General features: G+C 41.2%; 1 protein-coding gene across 3 annotated transcripts; it reads left to right on the top strand.

Moving 5' to 3' along the window:
* Positions 1–491: 491 nt before the first annotated feature.
* Positions 492–23,815, top strand: LOC107226439 (protein big brother). 3 transcript variants are annotated; one of them, XM_015667254.2, is made up of 5 exons: positions 492–1,164; positions 2,798–2,989; positions 12,600–12,926; positions 19,824–19,937; positions 23,500–23,815. In XM_015667254.2, the coding sequence occupies exons 1-5, from the start codon at positions 967–969 to the stop codon at positions 23,542–23,544; spliced, it is 876 nt and encodes a 291-aa protein (XP_015522740.1). In that variant the 5' UTR covers positions 492–966; the 3' UTR covers positions 23,545–23,815. The 3 variants fall into 3 exon arrangements, with proteins under 3 accessions (XP_015522740.1, XP_046588087.1, XP_046588088.1); XM_046732131.1 differs by lacking the exon at positions 19,824–19,937 and having other exon boundaries at positions 497–1,164; XM_046732132.1 differs by lacking the exons at positions 19,824–19,937; positions 23,500–23,815 and having other exon boundaries at positions 508–1,164; positions 12,600–14,313.
* Positions 23,816–25,202: the final 1,387 nt, after the last annotated feature.

Below are 25,202 nucleotides of genomic sequence, written 5' to 3'. Positions count from 1 at the left end.
AAGCTACGACATATCGCTGAATATGAATCAGCGTAGCGAGTCAAAACGTATCGAGCTTTTCTACAAAGGATAATACGTAGAAAGAATTATTATATCTTAGGTACCTATAAGCTGTATACAGATTTATACTGCGGAACAGTTTTGTTGACGATAACTTGTCGTTGCACAAAACTCGAATATCTCAATATTTTTCCCACTCAATACGGTACCAGTGAAATACAAGTATAAGTGTTTATCATACATCCACGCTCTCGCCGAAAGTTTCTGTTTTACTATTAGCTCCGGGCTGACGATTAGCCTGGGTGCATATTTACATCTTACGCACCGTTCGCAGTAGGTACACACATAGGTACGTACATAGCTCGTGTATAATCATTGATTGCGAAAAGAATAATTCCCCTCAGCAGCTCGTGCTGCACCGCACTTATCGTTAGAAGAGGCTGACGAATCGAGCGACGAGTTTCATCCAGGAAGGTTCGACCGCCGGCAAATGAACACGGCTCGTTTCCGAGTGGGGGTATTTAGGGGCGGCTCAGAGGCGGGGCGAAACGAGCATGATCCGATATTCGAGATTCGGGAACGTCAGTCAGTCTCCACTGGGACGCCGAAGAGGGTAGAGTTTACGTGTCGCCGAGGTCGCCGCGCAGTGAGAGAACATCCTCAGCTTCGTCGCGAGGAAAATAATAAACAAACGAGCGAAAGATAATTAATTAATGCCAGCGGAGTGATAGACCCGCGCACGTGTGTTGGTGAAAACGAGACAAAAGAATAAAAAAAAAAAAGACAGAACAGACAAATAATTATACTCGTTGATCGCCCGGGGCGCGGAGGAGGATAAAATTATCTGCGGAGATAGAAAAAATCAAAAAACACTCGAGCTAGGCTTGCGTCGTTCACCGCGATTGGTGCACCGTGCGATCGGAACGCGCAGATCCACCGAGGATTTGACCAGCACCCCTGATTAAGATGATGCAAATGTCGCTGGCGGGCAGCGAGGCTGGAGCCGTCGGCGGACTGGGGGTCGGGGTCTTGCCCTTCGACGGAATGGGCCTCTACGAACAGCCAAGGCCCAGGTTCGTCTTCAAAATGCCCCGCGTCGTTCCGGACCAGAAGGCCAAGTTCGAGACCGACGAGCTCTTCAGGAGGCTGAGCAGAGAGAGCGAGGTAAGTCGTTGAGGAAAAAATAAAGGAACGTTTCTCGTGTCGGTGATATCGAGAGTCGACGTGTATAGATCTGCGATCCAGTGTTGCAAGGACCACACGCCGCGTTTTGCGCCGATCTTTGTCCGCTGGCGATCAGCTAACAGGTAAACGGCCGGCGTTGGTGTCTCCGAAACTCTCCCAGGAAGGTGACCGAGTCCCGCGGAATTTCTTTATTCCGGAAGTTAAATTCACGCCGCTACGTTTATACACTCCTAATCGAAACCGCATGTCTCATTAAAGATTATACGCAATTTTTGAGTGAGACGCGCGGACAGCGGCTAAAGAACGCGGATTTTCCGTGCGATCGATGAATCAGCCTCTCTCAATGTCGTACAATTGTGGATAGTTTTTGTTTCGCGGAATATTAGAAATATTTCGACTCGTTATACGGACCGACCTTGTTCCACGATCAGTCAACGTAGGCTTTCGTGGGTATTTTGGAAGACCATACGCGTCATTGAATTACACGTCTCCGTATAAGGTCGTTTTGTCTTACTTTCACTTTTTGCGGCGTAGATTTGCACATCTCGATTAAAGTTAATTTTTTTTTTAGACATTTGAATTACAATACTTCAAAATCAGGCTTTGGTCTTGAGTTAAGCTTGATTTGCTTCACGTATGTAGTTCACGTGCTACGTTGTATGTTATACGCCGGAAATGGTGTGCACATATTTATATTTTAATCGCGGACGTCATCCAGTTGTACGAGAAGAACTTCGTTTCAAGTCGTAGAAAACAACAACCGCAATGATAAGGACTAAAGCGTAAGCTGTGGAGTTCGTTGGTTTACATATATAAGCGTACTTGTTAACTAGGATGTATATTTTTTAACCTCTCAAAAGTACAGAATTATGCAATATAATTAAATTGTGCCGCAGTATTCGAAAATACAGTTTCTACCAATTTGTTCATGGTTAAGTAAATGGCTAAATAGTCTAACAGAGTCTAATGAGATCACGCCGGATCGAATCACATTTTCCACTTGCGATTTCTTACTTGGATTTTCATCAAAATAACCCCGAAAAAGTATAATCGTATTTACGAGGCATTGTAATCCGGTCAAATAACACACTGATAGGACTTTCAATGATAATGTGTACTTAATTACACGAGCCGCTTCGTTGATGTGACAAAAAGAAGATGAAATAAAACGATCTCTTTTTTACCACGATTCCAAAGGATTATCCTATGTACGTGCATCATTGATTTTGGCTAGCGAAGATGCGAATACTCCGTAATTCTAAATACAAATTCGTGTACTTTAGTTGCAACACTGAACAAGTCAGATAACAAAAAGAGCACTCGATACTTTTCCCCAATTCTATACCTACTGTTGGGTTACTCACGATCAGGCACAACAAGAGTTGAGGATTGCTGGCTGGTCTATAAGGAAGCTGCCAACTTTCTCTCCGAGGTATTCTGAGACCTGAAATTTTCCGAGAATAAGAAACATTGCACAATCAATGTGGACTGTGTCGAAAGCTTGGAGTATAGTTGAGCACCACGGATCACCTGTTAGATTAACTGAAAGTTCACGTATAATAAACAATTTCGAAATTATTATTATTTTTTAATTTTTGTTTTTTTATTCCAGGTCAGGTACACTTCCTATCATGACAGGCCAAAGGAGGAGCAGCAGGTCCGTTTCCAAACTGGATGTCGCGAGGGACACACAGAGATTGCATTCGCGGCGACAGGAACGAATCTTCAGCTAGTTTTCGCCTCGGCGGCATCCGGATTTTGCGGCGAGCCACGCGAATGCGACTTTGATAAGGAGCACGGAAAGGTGAGAGGGAACAGAAATCTAGCGATACTTCGATTTACGATAATTTTCAGTCTCAACCAGGGCGGTCATAATATGGTAGTAAAATCGATTACCTTCTTTGTTACAAGCATGTAGTTCTGTGGTCGAAACTGATTCGTTTCTTTGTACGTTCGTAGATAAAAGCAGCCACTTGTCCCGTAAAATTACAAGCGGTAGCTGTATATACGTAACGAAATTAAAGGATATATGGGAAACCCCCTTGAATATTGTCATGCCAAAAGCCACCCGTGGCTCGATTGCGAGCTCGTCGGATTAAAACGAAGTCTGAATCAACTCGCTGTGCGTAATGTGCCGAATACCTGGCTATTTAGTTAGTCACACTCTTGATATTTCAGGTAAAAACATTCTCCGTCGCCCATTTTTTCCCCTGACTAAATTCCCACTTGATCCGACGCGGTTTATTACAGTACAGCGAAACTTCCCAGTACCGGACATTTTAGGGACTAAAAATATTGTCCGTTACTGAGAAGTGTCCGCTATTCGATTTTTTATACTTCCCGTTGTAAAAAGGAATCCGTTGTTGGCAGTCGTCCGTTAAGGGAAGTTGCACTCTACCTGCCTTATACGATCGTACCTGCAAGCTTAAAACTTTTCCGATTACTTTTTCGGTTGTTTGAAATCAGTTCCTGCCAGTTTCTAAAACGTTTGCAGACATAAATTAAGTAGGTACACGGTCACCGTTGCGATGGTCCAACGAAGTACCTGCATAGTCGGAGTTTTCGAAACGGTCGTTATTTTATCTTTCAAAACACGTGGAAATTCGTAGCCCCGCAGATTGCGGACTATCTGTTTATTTGTCGGAGAAAATTTGAAGCGGAAGCGAAGGGAATTGTAGGTACCATAACCATTAAGAATCAGGGCCCCGTGTATTCGAGTATTTTCAGGAATTAGGGTCCGCTTTGCGTGGGTGTCGACGAATGTAAAGACTGCACTTGTGTACAGTGTTTAACGACGTTACGAGTCGGTTCATACACACGCTCCCTTACGTCGTATACCTTGGTCATTGTCCGATGTCCGGCAAATTGGTCCTTAGGTGCACCTACGATGAAAACGACCTTCAAACCGCTTCCACTTTATTTTACGGCAATGATTATTCGTTGCATCGAAATCATTTGCGGATGTGTTTTAATCGTGAAATTTTGCGCGGTGAATGATTTTCTGGATCACGTTTTCCAACGTTTGTTTCTTTTCTATTTTCTATTCTATTTTCAACGATTCCGTGCGTACAATTCCAATTTGTCTCGTTCCATGATGCAGGAGAAAAATAACCTCCTGCGGCCATTTTGAATGCGTAATTTATCTTTAGTGATTTTAATTGAAACCAGTAATACCAGTCAGTACTAGTACAGCCGCCATTTCGCGGTGCGACGTCTCGGTAAACATACACCTATAGGTCTTGAAACATTTTCACAAGCGCCTGCGCGCCGCGGAAGATGACAATGAGAGGACGAACGACGCCGACGCCCGACGTCGGGACGCCATCGCGATCAATAACGACGCAGCGCGACGTCATTTTCTGCGCTGATTTTTTCCCTTCTCGAATTGTCCCGCACGGTATATCCGCATCTGTTAGATTAAAATGCCAAAGTACGGGATCAATTTGTAGTAAAAAATGGAAGAGGCTCCAAACTGTATGACGGGATTCAGCGGCAGGCTGATCCCAGCAGGCGGACACTAGACAGACAATTAGCGTCTCGAAGGGTCTGCTCGAAGTCGTTTCACCTATTTAGCCTAACGCCAGATGCTTTTCTCTGCAGGGCTAACACAGGGCGGCTCGTAAATCTTTCGAGAGTTCTTTCGGCCCTCGGTTCAATTGGCTCTTGCCCCTTGGCTCGCGCGGGACTCGTGCAGATCCTGAAACGGATATGCCGGGCGAAACGTGGCTAGGAAATTGAGAGAACGCAGTTGGGGAAACGATACCTCTAGACTTTGGGTACCGAAGAGGCTTTTCGAAACTCTGTTCCGTGACTCCGTCGGTCGGCGGAGGCTTAAATGCTCTTTTCAGGGTTCAAGAAGCCGCGTTACACGCCTTTTTCAAAATAATTCTTGTTCCTGACCCCTCACCCGAGCATCTAGCTTACCTCGAAGCGACGCAATTCTTTAAAAGGATTCATGGAACACGTAACTCGGGTTTGATTCGTGATTCCGACAGAAAAACGAAACGCGATCAAGCTTGGACAATTTAATTGGAAACAATTTAAACACTGTAATGCTGATGAAACATCTGGCTTATTACGAAGTTATGTTCCTAAGTTTTTTCTAAAAATCTTTCAGGAAAAATTGATTGAATCAGGCATTACGCAGCTTATGCATAAAACTTTAAACAAAAGCTATACGAAAACTAAAGTATATAAATTGTACTTTACGGCGATAGGCGATCGTTACGTTCGTTGATATGTGATTTTTTTAAAACTTATACATAAAAACTACGAGGCTCGTATTTTCGTAACTTCAAGATTTTGAGTAGTTGGAAAAGTACGGTATTACCGGACGTACAAGAACCATACCGGAAACGCTGTACTTGAGATACCGAAACAGCCGCGATAATTTAAAGTGCGTTTCAATTATCCGAAGCACTTCGGACTTGTCCGAAATGAACGTATAGATTGAAGAGTCATTAACGCGCTGCGCAATACGCGATTCACCGAGATATCAGAGAGAACCTGCAGATATACTCTCATACGGGGGAAGGTACAAAAGCATCACGAAAGCAAGAACTGCACAGTGCTCGTAATCAATTATTCCCCGTCGCTCGTGTTTTGTTTTATCTGACAAAGCGGGACACGTGCGGCGCTTTGTTCACCTCTCTGCAGTAGGTAATAATTACGAGAGATCCATGCGCCTGATAAACAGCTCCGGCACCATGCAAGGGCCTTCCTCATACCAGCCTCGTTATACCTTTTCCTCCCTTTTTCCTTCCGTTCTTTTTCTTTCATTTTATTCTCTTTTTTTCTATTAGTATTTCATTCCGTTTCTTTCATGCGCCAGCTACTGCAGCCCTTTCGCTTGAGTTATCTGACCGTTAAAGACCATTAAGATAAACCTGACAACTCTATCTCGGCATTAGGAGACCTTATACCTATACGTCTGTACAGATTAAATACGGTGTATTATAGTCGCAAGCTCGTATATGTGTTCAGACGTTATAACTATTTGCGTTTGAATTAGGTTTTTGGCAAAAAAAAATACCCATGTTAAGTATATTGTTTACTATAAATGTAGCAGGTTTTTTCTGCACACAGTGCAGTTTTGACTGTTTTTGAATTTCAGGAAGTATATTTTAACAAGAAACCTGACGTGCCTCTCTTTTCGTGCAGTTTTTAGTAAAATATGCTCTTTTATTCTCTCCGTGAATATTGCACCTTTGAAGGGATTTTCTAATTACCATGCGGTTTAATTACGGCGCAGTTAATTAATGTCCGTCTCGTAAAGCGAAATCGTGTAAAAGTCGCGAGGTGAGCCGCTGCGAAAGGTTCGCAAGCGTTTGGACGAATCTAACGTCGTGGGCAGAGAAGCATAAAAGTCAGCGGAGCCCGGTTTTCCTTTCTTTATTTGTCTGACAGGTGAGAAATACGCCGAACACAATAGGAATGCAGGTTTCGGGCGCGCCGAGCGTTCGGCAATTTCTTCTACGGCGATCTTTACGACGGTCCATCGAGTCGCCGAGAGTTGTCAGAGCCCAACTTTCACCTTGTACCTAAACTATATTTTGCAGAATCGTATTCTCTCGCACCTTTTACCTGTCGCCTGTCCACCGCTAGATTAACATTTATCTCCCTTCTCTAATAGTAAGCTGTAAATTATAACCTGCTCCTCCGGCATATTAAGCAGTCATTTTCGAAAGGTAATATGCTTACGACGCGTCACCTCGACAATTCGACAAGAGGACTGTGTTATAAATTTTGTAGAAAACGAAGGACCGCGTTAGTTGAGAATATTAGTAATCGCAAGTGTAGCGATCGAGTTTTCGCTCGTGATTATTATTATTCCTCATTGTTTTATAACCCTCGAAACGTTCGGCGGAATAAGAAAGTGTTGTACCTCTGACCGTCACGTCTGGTATAAATTTCTTCAACGTAAAACACAGAACGAAATGAATCGCGTCGCCGTTGTATCTGTCACGCTCAGTGGCTCGGTGTAAATTGTTTGGTGTCAGCTTCCGTTGCTGCGGCTGGTTTTACTGGTCATCGTTCGTGACGAGTTTAGTTTCACCGGCTTCGATAATTAATCGTAGTATTGAACGAGTGAGTGCTCGGTACACCTAATACATCGATACAGCGATCCGATCCGCATTAGATTCGATCAATTCTCTACGAGTTGATTCGTCTTTACTTTTTTTCTGTTTGGATCGAAAATTATATTTTCGCCTTAAATCGAGGGGACTCGGGTCACGTTGGTGAAATAAGTTTAATCGAGCTCCCGTTGTTCGGTGCTTCTTACAAGTAAGCTGTAAGCAATGGTGGTGTTAAAATTGAGTAAAATTTGCTGGTGTCAGACTGACGCCAAATACATTTTACAGAAGATGATATACCGATATTTTTTTCAAATACTTTGAAATCAAGTCTTTTTCCAAGTACTACTAAAGTGGTTGAAAAGTTGTAAACCTATAAAATGATTTCGCGGGTGAGAGAGCCGGAAACTAATATTAACGTCGTACTCTACTAGTCTTGCTAATCCCGTGTTATGACACGAAACGTTGAACGCGTGTCGCCGGTAAGCCGGCTGGTGCGATTAATAGGATTTAAAACAGGGAAAACACGTCGCCGAGGCTCGAGGGTGTGCTTCCCTCTCCTTCTCTCCCTCGGGACACCTGTCACATCCCATGGGGACCCGGGGATTCTGTTTGGAATACTTCTAGCCAAAATATCTCGCCGGAATCTACGAAATTCTCTCGAATCCGAGAAACGGCAAATGTACCTAGATGTAATACCTCTGGTGCAGGCGATGAAAAAAGTACATGCTATATATTTCGAATGTACGGTGTATGCGGATAAACTTGTGTATAGTAGGGTGTTGCAGCAGAAAAATAAGTTTCGATTTTCCACCATGATATACCTGAGTTGATTTTTCATTTTTATACATATTATAAAATTTATTAAGTATCGTGAATAAGTTTTCTTTATTGCTAACATCAATGATCATAATATCAATTTACGTCACAGCCAAGATCCACACTTGTAATATCAAGTCTCCAGTTGGTGTTTGAAAAGTGTATCTGACGATCTTTCATTATTAATGCAATCTCATGAAATATTTATAATTGAATATGAACTTTTAATTTAGGGGAATAAGATTCCCGGATGATATATCGTTGTGTTATGGATCTTTGGATCGAATACAAATGTCGGGAAATAAATAATAATTGAAGTGCTACAACGTGTTTCTTCAGAAATTCAAAAAAATGCGAGAAAAGGTGAAATATCGACTCAACGAGATCTTTCACACAACGTAGAACGCTCATCTTTTCACAAAATCTGTCTTTTAACCTAAACAAACTTTCAGGGGTTGCCACGGTGGAAAATTGTAAATAATTTTTTTTTTTTTGAAACACCCCAGTGTACATGTACCTGCAGTTTTTTCTAACTCTACAATGTCGACTTGATCAGGAGTCAAGGTGCTTTATAAATATGAATCCGAATCTCAATTTGGCTCGAATATGACGCAATTCCATCTCGCGACGGATTCGGCATATACATATATATGTATATAATATTTATACACGCATATATATATATACATAATATTTGAAGGAGCGGCGCCGATTAGAGTCTGAGATCTCGTTGCCCGCAGGCCGCGTGATCCAGGTGAGCCGTAAATCATGATTTTGTAAAAATCCGGATCAACCCTCGTTTGACCGTATGTCCCTTCCCCAGGTCTGGTATCGTCCGCTGCCGTCTCTCGTGCCCCGCGACACGTCGTATTCGGTATGTGACAAATACCCCAGCATTGTCCAGACTGGACCGAGGCGCAAACAAACGTCAGATACGCCCACTAAAACAAAAGGCCAGGGAAATAGGTGTCATTTGTATTACGGTGTGCATCGGCCGAGTCCCGAGTCTACCGGTTATTATATTGTATTACGCCCCGTCGCACCCCTTTTCTGCCGAATGCTGCCGCGGCTACGAAGGCAAGGTAGCAACACGGCTAACCCTTTCGTAAAAACGGACCGTGGCCTTTCCTTTTTGCTTTTTTTTTGTTAGATGCAAATCAGCCGGAGCCAAAGGGTTAGCTTTGAACGGTTTAAGGGCTGTTGTGTACATACCCTGGATGTATAACCGCGTTACATTTCGTAATATGCCTGTGTGCGGCACGTTTCACGGCTCTACCTTCGTTATAGCTGTTACAGTTTTAATAATCGTTCTCATTTATTACAGCCTAATGGGTAACGCCCATGATTTATGGAATCCTCTCGGTGTTTTTTATTTGTCTCTTTGAAATGTCTGCAGATCGTGAGAAGGTTTACAGAACTAAGCACGGAAATGAGGAAAAAAATGGAAATGACAAATTGGGACACCTAATTCAGCATCGTCTTACGATCGTTGTAGTAACGAGTACAGCTGTACCGATAGTGCAAGCAGCTAATGAATAAAATAATTACTTCTGTGAGACTGAAAAATGAGGGACTTTTACTAAGGATAGGTCGAACTTCGTTGTATTCCGTTTGATCTCGGGCGTTATTTTTCGTGTAACATTAAACCAATCAATTTTCTGATAATTATTGGCTAAGAATTTGAGTGGGAAAAGGAATTGCGTCAATTGGCAACATTTTTATTGTGAAGTTACGCGTCGTTTATCACCTAGTTCGGCTTTGTTCATACGCCATTCTTGATGCAAGAGATCGTTTCTTTTTTTTTTTGTAACATAACGACAATAACACGATAAATCATATTATTGTGTCGCCTTGCGCGTCAGCTTGATCATTGCAGTCGCCTTGCATATATGTGACGGTATTTCCGATAGCTACAGTTCTTCGAACGCGAAGTTAGTACGACTCTCGTTAAAAATTTCGCAAGATTATTCGTAAAATTGAAATTTGATTGTTTTCCCGCAACTTGTCTTTATTTTTGAACATATCGATGTCGCGCGTGTATTAAGACAGGTATATACGTTCGTTTGCGTAATTTCATTCCGCGAAACTCTTCGTACCTCACATACTTGATCGTTAAATCCAATTTTTGCGTTGTCGACCTTTGCCTACGTGCACAGCAACGATGCTCGATTGTCAGATGTTGCAAAAATTTATCTTGATCAACAGTTTTCAGAAATATAGAGTATCTTTATACAAAATCCGGCACGTAGGTAGGAAGATGTATACATGCCTAAAATTATCATAGAACCTGTTTTTGTTCTCGTTATTATTCTTGAAGTACTCGTATATTAAACAAGAACAATCGCGTTGCACATTACGAGCAGCATTCATATCGTAAGATTATTAAATTCTCGGAAATTTGTCAATTTCTCGTTGTGTTCAGTTGAACGCATTTACCTACATTCGATTTTTATAAACAAACTTATTCCGAATAAAATTACGACTCTGATACTCATTCATCTATTAATTATCGTTCCGACCTGAAATCGTTGGTTTTCCTTCTTCTTTGAAATTCTCGCGCATTTGGCCCAGATGACGATGATACGGCTAATATTACGCAGAGATCATATCCACCCTTAAATTGACTAATGTCCCCGGAAGCATTCATCAGTTTCCGGTCCGAATGGGTATATCAGAGGCGAGGTGCGAGGTCAAAGGCTAGGTTGACATTGAAAATTGGCCGAAGAGTGGTCAATCGGAAAGTGGCCTTCCGAAAAACGCCTCCGTGACAATAGCGATTTGGGGAACTGGCCGTGCGGGGAGGAGACGAGCATAGAGTCGAAGTCCGTGAAAAAGCGAGCTAAGGATAGGAGGAGATCCGGGACACGCTGCCGGTGTGTGCTGCATTATACGCGTTGTTGGAAATAAATAATTGTTACAGCTAGCGGACGGTTTAAAAGGCGCCGTTATACAGCTGCGCCGCTCCCACCGTTGGAAATGATTCGAAAAGCAGCGGCGCTCAGGCGTCTATCGACAAAGAAACGCCTTAGCGGGACTCGATTTTAGGCTGTAATTGTACGCGCCGGGGTTACTCCGAGTTACGGGGGAAAATCTGTTCGACGTAAGGAGGGGGGATCATTGTACCTGCGGTATTGAATCAAAATTAAACTGTTCACCTTTTCGCAACCCTTTATCACCGCTTCACGCCGGATGCTGGACGCCTTTCTTTATCCTCCACGGCTCCGGAATCACCCGCAGCGATGACTTTGCTCTGTAATAATTCTATTTATCCAAACGACGGTCCGCGTCGATCTGAGCGTACGACGCCGCGAGGTGGAAATTAAAATTAAACACAAGGTGTGTGCGTTTTTTTAATATCGACCGAGCGATGTAAACGCGTTGAAGACGAACGTACGTACACCGACAAAAGCAAAAGTTCGAAAGTAAAGCCGAATCGAAATTGGTTTCTGTTCTTGTATAATTGTGCAAAAATTTCTAATTTCTGCAATCCCTTTGTCACGTGCTTGCAAAATGACGAAAGAGTTGAAAATATTTGGAAATTATGTTCAGCAGCGGAATAGAATTCTCTGGTCTCATTGTCGAGGCTCAAACTTCTCTTCTCTACTGAGTTTCAATCCGACGATCTCTCCGAGTCTGTATCCTCGACAATTTTCAGAACTCGTTTATGGTTCAGCTTGTACACATATACCGTCCGTACGATGTACATATTATAATGGCAAATGTGTACGGTTGTATATTATTTTCTCTTGGAAAACGATTAAGAAAATTGTTTGACCCATACTTTTGTGTTGTACCGTACCTCCTCTATCTCCGTTACCGTATAATGACGATAATGATCTCGCTGCATGAATAAGCGAAGCAAAACAAGATTGCACGTTAACTTGAGAGCTGACAATCATGGAGCTTGAAAAGTGGCTGCGTTTAAACGTGCCGCGATGTACAATCCGAGGAAATTGAATTCCAAACAAGTCCTACTCGGGTTAGTGGGGAGGGGAAATATCACCGACACTATTATATAGGTGCCTACCTTCTATATATGTATATATTATACTCGTATACTTATATCAGGGCTCGGCACGACTCTGATTACCGCAACTCGCACCGCAAGCCTCAAGATTAATTACTGTACCTACGTATACATGTGTATATAATACTTGCTGCAAGGACACTTTTTCAAATCTTTCGAGAACTTTCTTCGTGTAGAAGAGAAAATTCCACCGAGTATAATCGCAGCTGTGATTAAACGTCGAAAGATTTTATTAAAACACGGGAATTGACAGTTTTGAAAAAGACTTACAATCAGACATTCGCTGTGCAATAAATAATTATTGCCACGCGGTCGGAAGTTTTAGCCGAACTCCATGATTTAAATCGGTTGATCGTGAGTCGTTTCACAGAGATTTAATTGAAGTTATAAAAATAAAAAAATTGCCGAAAATAGTTTGTTTCTTTTTTGCGACGCCAAAACTAAAAGACACCTCTTGCACTTCGGTAACGGTATTTTTCAATCTCTCTGTGTAGGTTCACATTCGATCTCGGTTGATAATGAACGGTGTCTGCGTGAGATGGCGAGGCTGGATCGACCTGGAGCGTCTGGATGGATTGGGATGCCTGGAGCTGGACGAGGAATTGGCAGCCGAGGAAGACAGGATCCTTCGGGAGCAAATCGACAGCTACAACCAGAGACTGCGGGAGCTTGACGAGAAGCGAATCTACCGCGGCGCGATCAGTCAGGCTTCCCACTTGAACCACCATCACCACCATGGACACCATGGGCACCACGTGCCCGGTGCCGGCGCTCCCAGCGTCGGGCCGCATCTCGCCCATCGCCAGGACTCCGAGATGGAGGTTAGGCTTCGGACCTACGCATAGATTAAACCTTGTTTCGCGAGACTTTCAACCCTCGCAATATCCTGTGACGTGCAGCCCTCCGTGCAGACTGATTAATATTGTGTACCTAACGCGAGTTAACGTTGCGCGATCAATCGTCGCGATATTTCTCTCCCTCTTTCTCCTTCCCTCTCTATTTCCTTCTCTCTCCCTATCTCTTTGCCTCACCGTTTTCACTTGTACTTTTCTGTCTTTTATAACCAGGGCTATGAGATTTTCTAGACGCAAAAATACCGCGTACACGCCCGGGGGTTCATTTTTTAACCGACAAGGAAAGTTTTTATGTATAGTTATTGTTTTCTTTGATATTGACAAAAGTAATGTGGCGAAAATTTTGAGGATGAAAAAATTATTCACGGGGTCGTTTTGAAGTATTGAATTATATGCGAGAATTATTCTTTTTACGCTAAGGACAATTCGAAAATCTGTATCCTTTCCCGAAAGTATGACGAAGATTAATTAGAAAGATAAATTAGTTGACAGTTTTTATTATATACATTATAAAGATAATCTTTCAAAACCTCTTTGCTTTTACCTGTCTTGCAATATTTTTCAATATATCTGTTATACCGTAGGTAAATATATAGAATTAACGATAGTTTAAATTCAGGGCAAGTGAAAATAGCTACATGATAATTCTTGAGTATGTGTGCTTTTTGTACAATTATACCTATAATAATTGCAATTGAATTATGATTATTATATCCGTGATGTATAAATGACAGAATAATATCGCCCGAATCACACAACGAAGACCATATTATACAAAGATAGAGGTTATAGGTTTTCCATATACTCATTTGTTATAGGTGCATGTGCCGCAGTCTATGTTTGCATTACTATTATTATTATTATTATTACCATCATCACCATCATCATCGTATGCGCACATATAATTACGACATGACGCGTGTTATTCTTCGAAAGAATTGCGATCGATTCAAAATTCGTATATTTCACCGAAATAAAAACGTAAGCGTAATAATAAATGTAATGAAATTCATGGAACCGTTTAACAAAGTGTCACGCATCGTGACTCGTGGACGTAATATGTTACGCGTTAGGTGTGACACAGTCGAATCGCGAACGGAATTCTCGTCGTCCGGATCCATGCGTCATGCTAGGAATTTCTAGACATTCGATTATAAGAGTGAGTCAGCAGACTCACGATCAGTGCGGCTCCTTGAGAAGAGTTCGCGTTGATACTTCGGCATGTATGTTTTCTTTTCTTTTTTTTTCACTTTTCCCACTTTTATTTCTCTCTCAGTTACACATATAGTAATTTTGTTGTATGTACATATTTGTAAAGAGTTTATTAACTAAATATAATTTTTACCAATAATTATTTACACGTTTTTCACATTATTCTTCTTAAATATTAATTAAAGATGGACGGTTGATTCTGGTTTATTAATTGACCCGCAGTATTAATTTATCGACCCTTGTGTGAAATTTTTTTATAAACCTTGCACATTTACCATAATAACACATTACCTCGTATTCGCGTGGAACAACCTTTGACCTTCATTCCATCATAATCGAATTCATTCGGCATGTTTAACGTATGATGAATTTCGAGAAGTAAAAGTTATTATTCATTTAATTCCGTACTTTACAGCTGTACGGTGTTACGTTGCTAGTTCCGCGTAAAACTTAATGATACTAATTTCGGCGCACGCTTACCATACAAACATTTCGCGGATCTCGAGAGCATAATTGCTAGCATGGCTTTTTAAACTCGCGATGTTACGAAACCCATCGTATCTTTCATTTAGCTTTTGATTTGCATATTTTATTTGTGACAAAAAGAAAAAACAAAGCAAACAAATCTTTCCTTAGTCTTTTACAATTACGAATCTATTAATATTATGAATGCTGCTGAAAATATTGAAAATTTGTTTTCTCGTTAAATTTTTTTTCATTCTTTCAGTTTAGTTTAAATCTTTATAATTACTTGCTCTGTTCAGTATTTTTTTCATTTTTTTTTTTTCTTCTCTTTTTCTGTTCAAGATTATTAATTTTAGTGTCGTTTTCTTAATTTTTTTGTTATATTCAATAGCCTAAACTCTGCCAACAGCTCATAAAAAATTTTATATCGATATACGTACCATACGCCACTGTTGTAGATACTGTTACACATTTTCCCGCAACTCGCAATGTGGCAAGAAAAACATGAGAAGCAAGAATGTGTGGAAAAATCCGGAAAAGGAATAAAAATTGGTGCGAGAGTTGGAAATTTGAAAATTGCTCAAATTGAATAATTCATAATTGCGGTTTAATACGGGAATATATACGTCTTAGATGGGTGAATTATAATCACTCCGTGTTGAAAATGAACTGCAATAATTCCAGTATGGATGCGTATCAGATCCCAGACGGGACGGCATTCGCATACAGAACAGCAGTCGAACGTCAAAAACGGGGGCATTGAATTCATGAGCTGTAGTGACGTGTTATTCAAGGAATAGAAGGATTGGTTTTATTGTAGAAACACGAGCTTCGAATGTGAAACGTGTAATTATGAACAAACAGAGAGAAGGACAGCAAACCTCCAGCGCATGCAGATTTCTGTTCTTCGATTTGTAATTTTTTTTTTTTCGCCGTGAATTATTCAATGTCCACACGAACTTTTTCGTCGGAAAAACGATCGGTATTCTTTATTACACTGAGTTGGCCTTGTGTCTGGGAAATTATTCTTATTGTACTGAAAATCGTCTTATTGTAACCGAAATATTGCACTCGGAATATTTTCCCAACAAGTTCCAATTTTTTAAATCACCTGGAACGAACGTTGACAATAAAATTACTCCCCGTACAAGTAGAGGTTCACAAATTCCCTCTTATTGTTTTAAACGATCCGACGAGATGAATTCAAATCCCCTAAATTGAGACTGATGCGCGTTCTCGTCGGCTTAAGACCCGACCGTAGGGCAAATCTCTGTTTGCGGAGCTCAGTTAGATCGTGTTGTATATCCATGTTTCAGGCCTCACGTGTAGATATCTTTTAACAGTGCTGCAAAAGTATAAATGGAAATATTTTAATCGATCAATACACGAATGATCCGATTGATCCGATGGATTTGGTGTTCCGAACGTACGAATAACAATTCTGGCATCAAGACTCATCGCCGTGTTTGAGCAATGAGGCCACATGATACTCTATCATTTTTACATGAACGTCTCATTTATATTTACCGGGTACGATCATTGATAATTCTTATACAAGTTGGAATCTTGAAAATCGAAATTAGACAAGTTTTACATTACATTGAAAAATTTGATAAATCATATTTTCTTGGGCATAGACTAGATTTATCGAAATAAGTATCAATCGAATGAATACATAAAATATTATATAGTTAGGCTAATTTGTGGGGTGCTCAGTGTACCATTTGTGCAACACTAAGCGAAACTTCTTGTGGTGAGATTTATATTATTGCTCTCGTTAGTTTCCTTGTAGCTTCGCCGAATCAACAAGTTGCCAATTCATGTTGTAACCATCAGGTTTTAAAAGTTGACAGGATTTTTTTCGCGAGTGAGTATTGGAAGTAAATCAGTAGTTAAAGAGCGAGTCTATCCTTAACAACAGTAAAAATTGCTCGGCAAAGTTAATCAATCAGCTTTTCCTCAACGCATCGTGACGTTAATGTTTAACTGATCTTCGAATTTTCATCATTCATCATTCATTTCGATGATATTTAGTCGCATGGTGAACGTGAACTTCGGATTAGCTAATATCAAAAACCCATGCGATAATCAAAGGGCGTTCCATGCTTATCAAACTTCCTTTCAAAGTCTGACAATCGATCACTTGACCGTTGAAATGGTTTGAAAATTGTAATGAGCAGATAAGACGAGAGATTATTTAAGATAACGTGGAAGATAACGTGGGGTCATTTTACACAAACGCTCACGGGTTACCACGCCTCTGATTCCAAATCGGATAAACTGCCGAATCTTGAACTGAGAAACAAAAACAACATTTAAGAGACAAATGAATGTTCGTGTAAATTGTAATAAAGGAGATCTCACGAATTATTGTAAATAGCAACTGTATAACTGTGCGAGAAAAATGATCCAATTCAGCGTTGCAGTCATGGTGAAATCAGGTATAATACATTAAATGTACACTGATCCTAAAAACATGACAATTCATGAACCTATTTTTTAATTCGAAAATTAATGACCTGAAGAAGTAAGAAACAAAAGTAGACATTTGAATTAATGTTGAATATTACTAGCAACCTAGACTCCTAGGTCGACCAAGGCTCGTTTCCCCGCGTTTTTCTTGTCGATAAAAGTCGTAATCTGATATTCAGGCAGTTTGGAATTCTTATAAGAAGCCCTATAAGAGACCGAAGTCTTCCTGCGACGGCTTGGCAGCCGCGCCTTTTCCTTCTCGTTCTCCTTCTCCGTCGCCTTTTCCTTTTGTCGAGGCAGAATAATATCCTCCTACGGATTATGAACTGGAGAACTATAAATTTCACAGACTAGCGGATAAGAATTATTGCATGAGGACAAAATTATCGACGTATGATTAACAGCTTTTTGATACGGATCAGGAAGTATAACAAACATAGTATAGTTTCTTCAAAAATGACCCTTGTCAAGCTGGTATTTTCTCACATTATGCTGGTCGAGACGTGGTTCTCGTTATCGCGTCGCCGACACTTTTGAACTTCCGCTATGGTCAGATAATATACTATCGAAACTTCCAACGGAAAAAAAATAATGATACATATACACAAACGCGGTTAGAGAAATTACTAGGCACACTTTTACACCGAGCATCGTGAGCGTTACTCAAGGAGTATAAAAGAAAAAAAAATCATTCTCCAAACCGGAAAGCCACATTCATTTTCATTCGAACAAAATAAATACGGTGCTGAATCTAATACGTGAATCTTTATTCTCAACGGTTTCAATTTAACCATTCATGTTAAATTGCTAAAAACAATTTTGGAAAAAGCCACGAACAGACATACGAGGTAGGGAAAGGCTCTCCGGGCACAAGGGCTCGCCTGTGTAAGTTTTTCCGTAAATAAACAATCGAATTAACACGTCTGCCCGACCCCTGAACGGGCGGCACATAGGAGGCACTTGAACTTATTGATACGTAATTGCCTTTCAAATATTCGCGCCCTCCCGGCATCGCCGGGTCTCTAATAGAAGGGGGACCCCCGCGTCCTCTCGCCAAGGCTCCTCGCGTTGTATCGCTTTGTAGAAACAGTATTGTCGCCTGGCAGGGTGAGCGTGTGTCTGAATTGGCCACCCGCCGAGCCCTGTAGGCACTCGTCACATCTGCCTTCGATTTATTCTCAATAATAATTGATGACTTTTCATCCCCTGCGCGGCGTCGCGGACGCGCATTCCGGAAAAAGAGGAAGGCGAACAAAAAAGAACAATGGGGAGTGTAGCTTAACGGAGTAGGTATGGTAGGTACCTACCGATTTTTCAAGTAGGGACTCCAAGTTATAACCGAAATGATGCCGAACTCACGGGTTTCCTTTACATTGTACGGTATACATTATACGTACAATAAACATTTTCAAAGCTCACGATGGCCGGTAGGTCGAGGCCTGTTTACATATTTCGGCAAATACTTTTCAAAAGGATTCATACTGCAGGCGGATACAGAGGGGTGGGTAAGTATCCCTTTTTCTGTTTCTTTGAACATTTTAAAGAAGGGATTTTTATTCCTACACGCGATCTGCTTACAGCCGAAGACTTTCAAGACGTCTATCGCTGCAGCAGCTATATAAAGTTGCTCGGAGATAGAGTGTCGTTGAACACTTGTCGAGCTTCGGTTGGTTATACGCGTCACGAAATGCGACAGATAAAGAGACCGAGGAACCGTTGAATGTCGAAATTCGAAATTTTTTTCGCATACCTGAGCTCGACTGCGTCATCCAACACTCTCGAGCACGCTTTCCGGGTATACCGAAAATAATTCACTCGTTCCACGGAAAATCGATGCACCTAAAACGAATTCTGCGACTGTAAACAGATAGCGAGAACAAAATTCTTTCGGCCCGCGCCGCGATTGGAATCTCGGAGATTTTCCGTCGCGATTGGGCCTTTGCCCCGAAGCCTCCCTATCGCAGGCATTAAAACGATCTTCTCCGTTCTCTAAAAATCTGCGACACAAGTCAAAAACCTAAAGCCCATCAGGCACACTCGAGTCGCGTCGTAAAAAGATGCCGACGCATTGCTCGCTGCAGGGAAGAAAGAACCTAAGAAGAGGGGAAAAAAAAAAACAATCGTTAAGCATCTTCGCTTGCGCTATAAGGTACGGCAAAGAAAGGGGCTGATGTTCTTCCCGGATACTCTGTTATACACACCGTGTATTACAGCATCCGCCGTCGAAGACACTCTCCCGTCAAAGGGAGTTACTATTGCAGGATTACCGGCTTTGCTTGCTTCCACGTACCTTCGCTGTCTGTTGCCTCGATCGCCGAAAGGGAGGAAAGGTGCTGAGGAGAGGCGAGGGGTCAGGCTGGACGGATGGGAACCTGCAAGCCGAAAAGAATCTTGTCACACGGCGCCTCTTCCCCTGTAAGCCGGTAATGATACGTCGCAGGTTGAGGATTACCGGGGACATTTTTCGATCTACGTAGCCGGATATCGAAAAAGAATGAATAATTGAATAAACACGGAGGTGAATAGGAGCACCGAACAATTTACCCCGCAGTCGTGTCGTTTATTTACAAATTAGGCTCTCGAAAATTGTGCCTACTTTTTTTTAAATGCTCAACCATTGAATCTCCGTGAGCTAAATTTTTGAAACTGCGCTGTTCAGGAACCTTCTACATTACGGGGTTCAACTGACGAATTCTGCTTTGATTGATGTTGCAGCTGAGAATGGGAATGCAACACCAGCATCAGCAACAGCAGCAGCAACAAGCAGCCGCAGCTAGGTGTCACACGGGTCCTTCGCAGCGTCATCCAGGCCTTCAGCCAAATCTGCAAGTACGAAGTTTCCAGTTTTACAAACATTAAAGTAAAGTGCCGTTGCTTTTAATATCGCAAAATCTGGTAGCGCATCGCTAGGGTTTCTCTGCGATAGCGTTACTATCTCCCTAGAAATCCTCGAAACATCGGATATGAATTTTATGGAATTCCTTTTTACTCTTCTATTGGTACAGAGGCATGAAGAAGGGATACTTTGATAAAATTTCAAAAATTTCGTCGGCGTTGTATGTAAATTCTGCAATGATTTTCTCCTGCAGAATTTCACGAGATTTCATCACTTTATTGAAGCTGCACGGATTCCGTGGTATTTCAGTGAAATCGGTTGACTCCTTGCAGTTCATCGATCTTTATTTATTTAAACTTAATATCGATATAAGTATAATTAGCCTTCTCCACTTAAGTAATTAATAAATTATTAAAATTGTTTACTTTTCATCCGTGTATAAAGTTGTTGTACTTTTATTTTCTTTGGGAATTTTTTCCCGCATCTCTGACGTATCTACATTAATATGCTTGTCTGTTTATACGTAACTCTGGAAATATTATACCGTCATTTTGCAAAGGCAGTGACGTGTCCTTACGGTAAGCTGCAGTCACGGTAAACTCTTTTTGTCCGATATTCCGTCTCGTCAGTCAAGTTTGGATAAGTCACACAGCGATTGCTCGTTTCGCGAAGTCAATTGAAGCATGACGTAATGTTTTACATATGCGATACGTCTGCATATGTGCGCGTCGCTACACGCGCACAATATTTTCGCACGTCTGAGTGCACAGCAAATCAACGTATCCCATTGTAGAAGTAGGATCTGTAGTGCACCCATGTACCTACAGCATGCACATATATGTATATACGTGCGTGCCGGCAAGTCTGAGTACTAGGGTCGTGTATTGCACTGGCGCACAACATTGTGTGCCAACAAGCTAAGTTCGTTTCACAGATGACCGCCTCGGTTGAATGCAGCCTCCGCTGCCAGCATCCCGCGAGAATATTACATACGCTGAAATTTATATATCGACTCGTGACGTTTATACAGAGGAAGTATAAACACGCGTAATAGTTTTGGGGGCCGGTTGAAGTCTACTTGAATAAATAGGGCATCAGGTACAAATGCAGTTTGTATGATAAAATTGTTTGTACAAGATTGTTCGAAAGTTCTTCGCAAGGTACAAAAGAAAGATTCATTCGATATATTCGTACGAAAATTTTCTCTTACAATCGAAGATGCAGCCATAAATTACGTTTTAATCGAGATAGAATGAGAAACTTACGTGTCGTCGTTAGCTGGAAGAAAAACGTTCGAAAGAAGTTGGTATCCAAATTTTTATTCCGAGCGCCGATTACCGTAACAGCATAACGAGCCCTCCTTAATATAGCATCGGCAAGTTATAAATTATTGTGATCCGTTTTGGCCCACCTGCCCGTTGCAATTAATCAAGGAAATTATTTAAACGAATTCGACCCAATTAGGTAATAAATAGTCGACCACCCACCCACTCCATAAGCAGGACGAGAGTCTGGGCCACGGCACACGGTTCGACTTGCAATTAGTTTTGAAATGAAACAGGGCCCGTCGGGCTTAGGGCTCGACAGGGGAGTGAATTAATAAAACAACCCCTGGACGACGCGAGGCTCGGTCGGTGCGGCCTGATATGGGAACATATATATATATATATATATATATATATATATGAGGCCGACCGAAGTACAGCTAGCACGTATGTATATACTGCGCCGCTACGCAGATGTGCATCAAAGTTGAGGCCGTCCCAGCTTTTATTTTATTGCCAAGGGTTTTTCTAATACCGAATCCAAGTTTGCATATCGTGGTTTTCGTGCATTGGCATAGGAAACCTGAGGGCAAGTGGTGTGCCGACTTCGAGATAATGAAAATACTTTCACAATTGTTCTCAATCCAGCTCTAATGATGCAAAGTTATTCCAATGATTCTGCAGTTCTTTTCTCATAACGTGAGTTAGGCGATTTCAGAAAACGTCGAAAAACATTACAATTTGTGACCTTATCTACAACCTGAAATCTGTTTCTTTCGCAGTTGTTTGGAAAATTTACACGTCGTTGTTTCGATGTATTTTTACCACGATAATTGCCGTCCCGCGGGCGGGAAAAGTTGCGGAAAAATTATTTGGCGCTGGTTAGAACAGGGTCATATATCACGATTTTATTCGATACGCGCAAGCCGTTCTTGATAGTCAAATTCTTTGTAGAGTGAAAATTGTAATTTTATTAGCGAACATTGTAACACCTGACCTGCGTCTAATGGAGCATGCAAAATCTAGGCATATGCAAACCTATTGTCAGTCCTGTCGCGCACCCTTTACTCTCCCTCCTTGATATACGGCCAGTATAGTGTACGTACATGTATGGGGTGATCTGCATAAAGTAATACATGTACATATCTGTGTCCTGTATATCTGTAGGCACCGCAAGAGTAGATTACACTAGTTTTTAAGCACATCACTTGGGCCAAATTACAAATTATAGTCGAATACCTACGCATGTTGATGAGAAGAAAAAAAATGCGTGACGATTTGGAAGTGAAAATTATTCATCGTCTCCGCTTTACTTTATTTTTCCATACATACCTACACAAAATCAGAATCCGATAGAAATAATGACACACTTATGCATAAATTCTTGTCGTTTTTTTCTTTTACACATATTGCGGATGATAGCTGGATCTTCACAGGTTCTCACAATATCTTCATAGATTTTCGGCCGAGGACGGTATAACGTCCCAAGTATTAGAGGCACCACGTTTATGAGGTAGCTTAACAGGCGCTTCGTGTCTGACAGTGTTAATAGTTCTCGCTTAAAGCGACACGAAAGAGAACATGTGCATGTTTATCTCGATTTATAGCAGTGCGAGCTGTAGTCGAAATTGAACGCAGTAGTGTTTTACATTTAACGGGGGCGTTGCTGGCGACCATATACAGCTACACGTGCATATACATATATTCAAGTACATGAACATTTTTTTCACCCCAAGTAGCAAGTTGAAACAAAGCTCGAGTCGGTGAATATTAACTGCATATCACAGTGAGGGTAATTTTTTATTCTTTCTTTTAAATCCTTTTAATTTTTGTTTGTTGTTCAATTACACAACTACGCTCTAAATTTAAAATGCGAATTGGATGTGAAAACATTTTTTTTCCACCGGTAATTTCAATAGTTTGCTGGCAGCACATACAGAATTGAGTCTCATTCCAGTTCTCACACCTTAAAGAATTATCACTTCCTCATTAAAGATATCCAGATGCATATTTTTTACACACGATGCGCATATTTTCTTGTTCTTCTTCTTCTTCCTCCTCATTTTTTTGCGTTCGTAGTACTTTGTGTCCTTTATGCCATTTTGGCTACGGTCATTTGTCATCCTTGGATCTTCTTCACCTGCCTCTTTATGATATGTATGCATGAGAGAATGCTTGGCGTTCTTTACGCATAGCCAAAAAAAACGGTTGACATAATATCTTACCACGTATGCGACTTTTATGCTCAAATCAGATGCCAATTTACTTTTTTTCTGCTTTTTTTTTACAGGCGAGAAAGCTGAAGAATGACTTGAGTCACGGTCACCACAACTAGGATGGTTCGGCTTTGGTTTATCGGTTCTTAACATCCTTCAATTTTTTTGACGTCATTCTATTGCAAACGCATTCGGCGAAAATGCGAATGCGCGATATCTACGAATCATTTTTTACCTGTATATTGTTATATTTACATGTTACGTCTAGCCGTAGATAGATGTTTAAGAAAGTGTATTATCTTGTCATAGGGACCTTGTGTCGTAACTGTTGTATAAGTAACAATAATGAGAATATTATTAACAACAGTAATAAAAATATTTATAACAATATTAAATTTAGAATAATATCATAACTAATAAACGGCCACAAACCTGAGAGACTTTCTGGAATTGTATTATTTTTTTTACAATTTTCTCTCTTCAACGTCCAACTCAAACTTTTGTAAATGAAAAAAAAAGTTTATTTATTCTGTCAATTCAGCTTCCCAGTTGCGACTTTGCATAGAACAGATTCGAAGTGAGAAAAGACAAACTGAAAATCACGGTGACGAACTTTCACATAAACTATGTGACACAACGAGCGTAACGATTCCGCAACATATAGCCTAAATAATTGAGATACTTGCGTATGTGCAGGTAATGGGAGGGTGCGTTGGTTAAATGATGTCCCCGTTTTCAGATCGCTGATTCTATTGTCGAAACAAAAACTTCCGAATCACTGAACGACGTAACCCTTTTGGTTGACAGTTCCCCTGCTTGGTGGGGCGGGATCACCCAGGTGGTAAGGAAATAAACGTCACCAGCGAAGGTAGGTACGGGTTGAATTTCTCAATTGATTTAACTGACAAAGCGTGAAGCGAGACGCTGCGGGGTGAAAAAAGAATTATAATTCTAAAAAATCGAGTGCTTTCACCGAAACGCATGAAGAACCGTGGACGCTTTTGTTTGCTACATCTGTAGAGTACTTACAGGAAGTCATTCGGCTTCCCATGCGAATGAACAGACTCAGATGTCGAGACGTGTAGCTGAGGGGACGTGCAAAATAAAGAATTGCCAATGAAACTACGGTAAGTTTATCTCGCAAGGAAGAGAACGTACTTGCAGGACACAATATGCAGTTTTCACGGCAAATCATTCGTGTTTGTCTGTTTCATTGACTTCCAAGTATGAGAATCAAGGATGGACCTGAAAGCCACGACGATGTTCTGTGCTATCGATGTATGGTGGTTGAAATTGCGTGCTAACCAAAACGCCTAATAATATCGCGCCGATATCAACAATTACCGAAGAATAGTAAAGGCTCTCTACCTTAACATCAATAAATCAAGGCACGAATCATGCGGTATACGGTGCTAATAATGTTGCGAGATTAGCATGTCACTTAACGTAGCGTAACTGGCTGAGGGGCGTCTGGGTGAGCAAAAGGACATTTGTTAAAATTATACGCTCTTCGCTCGATGACGATGCACGGGGAACGCAGAGGAACCGGTATGTGGATCCGCCGTGAAATCGAGTCGTCTGACAACGAGCAACGGTAATAGTTAAGAAGAATGTTTAATGAAAATGTTAAAGCTCTCAACGCGGTACATTTCTGACCATTGTTTTTTCACTCGTATAATCGACCCTTTCAATTGCTGAAACCGCCCGTTCTCTATCCACTGGAATACTGATCGACGCACCGTTCGCCAAACGTCAGTTTCCAGACAGCCCGAGGCTT

Source organism: Neodiprion lecontei, chromosome 2 (genome assembly GCF_021901455.1).
Source record: "Neodiprion lecontei isolate iyNeoLeco1 chromosome 2, iyNeoLeco1.1, whole genome shotgun sequence".
NCBI classification, from domain to species: Eukaryota; Metazoa; Arthropoda; class Insecta; order Hymenoptera; family Diprionidae; genus Neodiprion; species Neodiprion lecontei.
This window is presented reverse-complemented; position numbering and strand designations above follow the sequence as displayed.